This window comes from Hemicordylus capensis, chromosome 6, assembly GCF_027244095.1.
Source record: "Hemicordylus capensis ecotype Gifberg chromosome 6, rHemCap1.1.pri, whole genome shotgun sequence".
Lineage (NCBI taxonomy): Eukaryota > Metazoa > Chordata > Lepidosauria > Squamata > Cordylidae > Hemicordylus > Hemicordylus capensis.
The window spans coordinates 30,890,398-30,898,401 of NC_069662.1; the positions used below are offsets into that span (position 1 = coordinate 30,890,398).

An 8,004-nucleotide genomic window follows, 5' to 3' on the forward strand; every position below is an offset into this window, starting at 1 on the left:
GGGGGCTTTTGCAATTGCAATGTTTCCAAGCAGCACCCTTCCTAGGCGGCTAAGGAGAGAGAAACAGAGAAAAGAAATAGATGGGAGAGGAAGAAATAAAGAGACGGAGAAGGAGGGGGAGTGGTGAGAGAGAGGTAGAGAGGGGACAGAGGGACAGGATGAAAGATGGAGGGAGGGAGGGAGGGAGGAAAGAGAGAATGAATGGGGAGTTTGGAGACCTAAAAAAGAAGGAGGAAGGGAAAGCTGGAGGCTGCTGGAGTAGGAGTGAGGGGCCGAAGGACTCATGGACGCCAGAGTTGTGGGAATGGTATGTTGGAAGCAAAGGGATGGAGGAGGAGCAGGAGCAGGGCTCGGGTGAGGGGGGTCTCTGGGGTGAGGGTGCTGTGGCGGGGGCCAAGGGGAACCATCAAATACTAGTGCACAGATGCAATGTGACCCTCTGTGATCGCTTTGAAGCGCCTGTCAATTTTGTGTTCACAATAAGTTTGACTTCTCAAAGGAGACTGCAGGAGCAAGAACAAAAGGAGGTGGAGGAGGAGGCAGGATAGTCTTTGCAGGCAGGGATGGGTACTGTGGGCTGAGGTGGGCTGTCTGGGGAAAACTGGGAAGAGCCCTGAAAGAAAGTCTGCCTTTAATTCCCATAACCAGATCTGTGTCATGGTCAACTTTACAGAGGTCTCTCAAGAGAAATGTATAACACTGAGCAAAAAACCCAGAGACTGAGCAAAACAAAAAACAAAACAGGTGGCAAGAAGAGCATTAAAGTACTAGCAGGCAGAACCTCTGTGCAGGTTCAGCTAGTATAGATTATTTTCTGCAAGAGACTGTAATGAAAACAACCAATGAAGCAATTAGAGATGTTGAAACAGTGTGGATTTTTTAAGTTAGGTAATCAATAATTAAACACAAGCAATAGACAATATTATAGCTGAATATGAATATTCTTGGTTAGAAGCCTCCAGTAAAACATCTTCCACAAAGCAGTTTTGACATGCTTATTTCTCATGCTGTAGATGATTGGGTTCATCATTGGAGGCATCACAGAATACAGCACAGCAAGCACCTCGTCCAAGTTATATGAGGAACTGGAAGTAGGCATTAAGTAAGTAAAGGCAGCAGTACTAAATAAGAGGGAGACAACCATGAGGTGGGGGATGCAAGTGGAGAAGACCGTTTGTCTCTTCTCCATGGAGGGCATGTTCAACACTGCAGTGAAGATCTGCACATAGGACATCACAATGCACACAAAGCAGCCAAGACCTAAAGATACACTGAAGAGAAGGGCCCAAAATTCACTGAGGTATGAATCAGAGCATGACAGCTTGACAAGTTGTGGGACTTCACAGAAGAACTGGTTGATGATGTTGGCACAGAAGGGCATTGAAAAAATGGTACCTGTGTGTAGAGCAGCATTAAGCAAAGCTACCATCCACGCACCACATGCCAGGTGCATACAGGTTCCCCAATTCATCACAGATGCATAGTGTAGTGGGTGGCAGATGGCAACATATCGGTCATAGGCCATGGCAGTGAGAAGAAACAAGTCTGATGATAAGAAGAAGAGGGAAAAAAGTACTTGTGCAGCACATTCCATATATGAAATTCGTGTTGTGTCCATAAGGGCATTGGCTATAGATTTGGGAACAGTTGCAGAAGTAGATCCAAGGTCAACAATGGATAAGTTGACAAGAAAGAAATACATCGGGGTGTGGAGGTGGGTGTTAATGACTACCAAAGTAATGTTGAGGACATTTCCTAGCAGAACAGTCATATGCATTGCTGAGAAGACGACAAAGCGTAAAATCTGAAGCTCTCGTTTCTCAGAAAATCCCTTGAGGAGGAAATCTGTTATGATGGCTAAATTAGACATGATTTCATTTATTACTATGATGGCTACATTTGATGTGACTTTGTGGCTGTTGAAGAAAGCAGAAAGATAATTATAAATACTTTGCTTTTTGAATAATATGGTTTTATGAAGTAAATTAAATTAATTCAAAATTTAGCTGATATCCTGACTAAAGAAGCACCTTTGCTTCTGGAAAGTTTAAATATCTCAACTCCATTGTTGGTTCAGAGATGAGGGCACATTTTGACAACCTCTCGTTCCTTAAGTGGCGCAGTGGGGAAATGCTTGACTAACAAGCCGAAGGTTGCCAGTTCGAATTCCTGCTGGTACTATATCGGGCAGCAGCGATATAGGAAGATGCTGAAAGGCATCATCTCATACTGCATGGAAGGAGGCAATGGTAAACCTCTCCTGTATTCTACCAAAGAAAACCATAGGGCTCTGTGGGTGCCAGGAGTTGAAATCAACTTGAGGGCACACTTTACCTTCCCCATAAAGCTCCTGTGTCACCTGAAAATATGTTCCTGAGGGTCGTACAGGTGACATAGAGGGCTTCTGGGGAAAGGAGAGGTTACTGAAATTCCTCCCTATGCATACAAACACTGTTAGTTCGGAACTTTTCAGAAGCACTGATGCTTTGTTAGGATGTCAACTGTTATATTTTTCAGATTATGTCTTTCTGTAGGAATGAACTTTGATTAAATTTTAACTTGAGCCATGTTTTTATCCCTACCTATGCTTTTTATCAGGTTTTTAAAAAGTTTTTCTCATATTTATTTTGTTGGTTTATTGGCCTCATGTAGAAGGCATCTTGTGTTTTGCAGGCCAATAAACGGTAATAAAAATTCCATCTATCTAACAATTGCCTATGAGTTCTAACCTAAATGGTTAAAGCATACAGAGAAGACACTTCATTTTTGCAAGAGCTAACCTAATTGGTTAAAGAATACATAGAAGAAGACCCTTCATTTTTTGCAAGAGGGAGAATTTCCACCAGTTCATCTCCCCCCCCCAACCCCTCCATGCCCCATACAGGCCTGTTCTGGAAGGTTCCCTCATCCTACCAAGAGCACATTTCTGGGGGTGCAGATATCTGTTGTACTGACAACGGGGTGGGGAAATTCACATGCACAAGCTTCTATCCACTTGTGTTCCTTAGGAGACAATCCAGATTTACATGCAGAATCCCGAGCTAGACAGACTGTCCATACAGAAACTGACCATCTCTTTTATCCTAAGAAATTGTAAACTGAGGTACTAATTGCCTTTATTAGGGAACTGGCCCAAAAATGGTTAGACTACAGTCCAAGTCTAGTTACATTTATCAGTAAAAACAAAATCACTCAGAGACCCGGACTAGTGATGTTGTCTAAGTCTGTAATTATTTGATCTGGAATATAAATGTGGCTAAATGGTAAAGCATGGATATATTCCAAATCAAACAGCATTTCTCTGAGATGTTTGTCTACAGCTGAGAATACAAAGTAAGATCATCACCACACAGCCCCAGTCTCATCCTGAGGGTGGTAGCTTTGCCTCACCCAGTGTTTGAGAAAGGCACAAGGCTGCAAGTTTAGGCTAGGGGCATTTTGTTGGACATGGCCAGACTATCAGTTAGGGCAGAGGTAGGCAATCTTGGTTCTCCAGACAGAGGACTTTCCAGAACCCGTGCTAACTTGGCAAAGAGGCACCTTTAAATGTGATTCTTTTTACTTAGCAGGGGGAGAGTAATTGGCCCTATCCACCCCATAGCACAGTACCTCCAGTGACTGTTGCTGGTGTCTATCTTGTGTTTATTATTAGATTGTGAGCCCTTTGGGGACAGGGAGCCATTTTATTTATTTATTATTTCTCTGTGTAAACCGGCCTGAGCCATTTTTGAAAGGGCAGTACAGAAATCGAATGAATGAATGAATGAATAATGATGTCATCCACCTTGATTCAAGATGGCAGACACATGAACATTTGAGGTGCAAGTAGGATCCAGATTGGACCAAATTAAATACAGTTGTTGGGACACATAGGGACACCTCTGTGATGATGCCATCCACCCCAATTCAAGATGTTGGCTTCATGAATGTTTGAAGCAGAAGTGGGCTAATGTGTGGACTGCCTAACTGATTTCGATCAAATTTAGTTCAGTTGTAGGGATAGTGAAAGGAAAATAGACAGATTAATTCTTACTGGAACAACTTGTTCTTTTTTACAGAGATCCATGGTGTGGTATCCCCACTCTACTCTGTGCAAATAGGGGGGAAATGCAAGGGATGCAGATGGAGGCATGCATTAAGAGGTGAATTGCTTAAGGTTTTTGAAGCCCAGCTTAACTTCCTCAGTAGTTCAGGATGACCTTTTCCCCTTCCAATATAATATTTCAGCCCACGTGTTGAACTCCATTGGCTTACATGCCATACAGCCAGCCACACCTAACAACCATAATAACAATAACAACAAATATTTATATACCGCTTTACAACAAAGGGTTCCAAAGCAGTTTACATAGAGAAATAATTGATTGATTGATTGATTAAATGGATCTCTGTCCCCAAAGGGCTCACAATCTAAAAAGAAACATGATAGACAACAGCAACAGTCACTGGAGGTACTGTGCTGGGGGTGGATAGGGCCAGTTACTCTCCTCCTGCTAAATACAGAGAATCAGCACGTTAAAAAGGTGCCTCTTTGCCCAGTTAGCAGGGGTATGCCCAGTTTGCAGGGGTAACTGAGTATTCAAAGGGGATTCTGTCTCACCGGCTCCACAGCACTCACCAGCCAATGGGAGTAGGTCATACCTGCTCTAACACAACACTTAGTATACACAGAGCCTCTCAACTGTTCCTAGGAACATCCACAAACTAGTGAGGGCCACAGAGCCAGCAAGCCTGCATTGCTCTTGATGCACTTGTGAGAGGGCTGTGGCAGGGACTATTGTGGCTGACCCTCATTTGGCCTCAGAGCTCTGGCCAGGAAAGGAGTGATCCTTTTACCATTCAGGCTGTGACTATTGCCTTCACAGACAGGGTCTTTCCCTTGCTACCATGCTGGCCACTCTAAGGAGTCATTGGGCTCCTGCCTCAGTCAGCCCGCCTCCTATACTGGCCCCTCATCCTCGCCGGGGCCGGCTTTATATAGCCCGTGTCATGTGGGGCAAGTATCGCAAGACCACCGCATCTCACAAGACTTTGGTCTGTGATCTTGCAAGCGTTGCCCCAGTTCTTGTGAGGCAATGTCATTTGGGTCCAATGCAACCTCACGGTGAGCGGGGGGGGACAAGAATAGTCTTCCCCAGCTTGAGAGAGGATGGCGCGAGAGGGGAAGCCACCAGAGACCCCCCTGTGGCCATAAGAGCACCCCTGAGGCTGCCAAGGTGGTAAGTTAGAAACAATTCTCTTTGCTCTAGAACCCCTGAACTGGACCTGAGTCAGTTCAGGGTGTTCGGTGAGACCTCAAGCCAAACTGGGCTGGCTCACTGTCGAACCGGCTCGAGGTCAAGCCACGTTACACATCCCTAAAACACTTAATGCCAGAATAAACGCCTTTAATTCATTTCAGCAAAACCAGTGAGTCAGTATTGTGTGAGTTGGTTGCGTGTGTTTTTCCAGCTACAGGTTCTCCCATTGGTTTAAATCACTGGGGAAAATAAAAGACCTTCATGGCAAGGCTGCACAACTCCAGCCCTCCTGAAGATGCTGGACCCCAACTCCCATCATCTCATACTATTGGCCACTCTGGCTGGGGATGATGGGAGTTGTAGTTCAACAGCTGGAGGGCAAACTTGTACAGTCCTGGTTTAAGGTCTAGTTCTGACTGAGAGGGTTAACATGTTTCTCTACCATTTCAGATGGCAGGTGAGAGCTCACATGACTGATTCCTCCTCACTACAAAGTATTTCCTCCACATAGCTACCTAGATGTTGGGGTGCAGGGCTTTTGCCTAGCCTTTCCATCTTCATTCCCTAACATGATGTATAGGTTCTCATGCAGCAGTCTGGGAATGACCTTTGCTCAAGTGTGGAGAGTGATTGGAACTCTGCTAGACAGACCAATGAAGGTTAGACAGACCAATGAAATGGCTTAGTATAAAAAAGCATTATATGTAGATGAATATATTGTACCTTTATCTCGAGCTGACTCATAAACTTTTATAATATAGATTATATTCTGGGCAAGACAAATTCAGAAATAGGATGTATTTGATGACAAATGAATCACCAAACAAATTTAGGCAGACTAAATAAATCTCTTGGGATGAATTCCAGAAGGAAGTATGCCATTACATCATCCTCACTTAACACTATATTGTTGGAGAAAAGACCCTTCAGTCCTTAGACAGAATGGAGACTGAACAATTAAGACATGAGGCATGTCTCTCCTGAAATAATAAATGGATTTTTTAAATGTTGAGGTAGAGAAAAATGAAGATCATACCAAGTGAAATATATGTACAGATGTCTTCATCTCCATACACCTCTTCTACATTGTAGCATGAAAGCTGTTGCAGCAAATTAATTCAAAACATGATTTTGAAATTCACAGAAACTTCTCCTTAGAGAAAATACTGTTTTAATCAAACCATACTGGAATCACAGAGACTGGATATTTAGACTGGATGGTTGGAGTAAGTTCTACTGAATTGGTGTATATTGTGTAAGTGAATTCTTATCTGAATGTAGTAGTATTGGATTGCTTGTACATCTGATCAATGACTGTAATAAAGATATTCATTCATTCATTCATTCATTCAGGTAAGTACCCATCCATTTCTAGGTTTGCTCTGGTGACTTCAGTGGTTGTGTTTTGTTTCAGGATATCTCAGATGGGCTGTCAAACACAGGCCATCCTTTTAACAGGCTCAGCTGTTCTACCCACTCTGGAGATTCAGTAGCTGACATCCAGACTAAATTGCTTATGAGCAGTCCCATTGAAATTAATGGGACAAGTTAGTCATCACTAACTAGTCCCATTAATTTCATTGGGTCTTCTCACAATTAACTGTCTTGTTGCCAGGCAGTTTTTGGGGTGAGCAGTCTGGGGCCTCAGAAGACCTTCCTTTTTTCCATCAAGAAGCCAGCAAGAGGGTATGATTATCTTCAGGCTAGTGTCTTACTTATGAAACCCAGAAGTGAGAATATATGAATTGGACACCTGGAGGGATTTTGATGTGCTCATAACTACAATTATACCAAGAATGGTTTTTTTCAGCATTTTATCCTTGCACAAACATGTAATGGGTGCATGTAGTGGAGGAAAAACAAATGAACTAAAGAAGCTAAACTGAAAATGCGTTCAACTCCAGGATTAATGTTAATAAATTATTCTACTTAAAGTGGAATACAAGATGACTAGAAAGTACATCAGAGCAAACCCAGGCAACAGTAAAATAATACAAAGGAAAAAACACATTCATCTATATAACTTTGCCTATGTCCATCTTATCTTGTCAAATATTTCCCCTAAACTAATCTGTCAATGTTACTTCTCATGCACACTTTCCTTCCACATGTTCTTAAGGTGTATTTAGGGAAGTAAGCAGAGAATGAAGGTCAGTGGAGGCACCAGCTCTGTAGGTAGGGAGGTGACCCAATGCAAAATAATGTAAATGCAGAATTAATTATTTGGATGCATATTTATTTGACTTGGAAATGGTCATAGATATGCCAAGGGGAAAAGATATACTCCAATTATTTTCCTAGAGATGTGGAAAATTATGAACATCACACACATATTTTCTGTGCATATTAGGTTGCTTTCTTAGAAAGGGAAGTGTGATTAAGTCCCATTGGCTTGCATGTTCCTCAAGGCAATGTGGGCAGTTCTGAATTGCTCAGGCCATTGCAGGCATTGAAAGCAATGCCCATTGTTTTGCAGTTTAGGGTTCATCTCCTCCCACTTAAAATCTTGCAATTACACTTCCATGGTGCTACTGCATGAAGGGAAACATGAGAAAAAGTTGTATCCCTGACATCCTGTACAATGGGCTGTGGGTCATTCCACACTTCCCACACTGCTGTGGGCATCAAAAAGAACATAGTGCTGTTTCACAAAGAGTGTGATTTTGCTAATATGAACAATTGCACAATTGCACCTGCACAATGCTGCAACCATTATTTCCAATGTTCATTGCATCACACAAGCACAATTGGGTAGTTTTCTATT

The 8,004-nt window shown here is 42.7% G+C and overlaps 1 protein-coding gene across 1 annotated transcript; it reads right to left on the reverse strand.

Moving 5' to 3' along the window:
* Window positions 1-922: 922 nt before the first annotated feature.
* Window positions 923-1,525, reverse strand: LOC128331140 (olfactory receptor 14C36-like). Its single transcript, XM_053264494.1, has one exon. The coding sequence runs from the start codon at window positions 1,523-1,525 to the stop codon at window positions 923-925; it is 603 nt and encodes a 200-aa protein (XP_053120469.1).
* Between the last annotated feature and the right edge of the window lie 6,479 nt (window positions 1,526-8,004).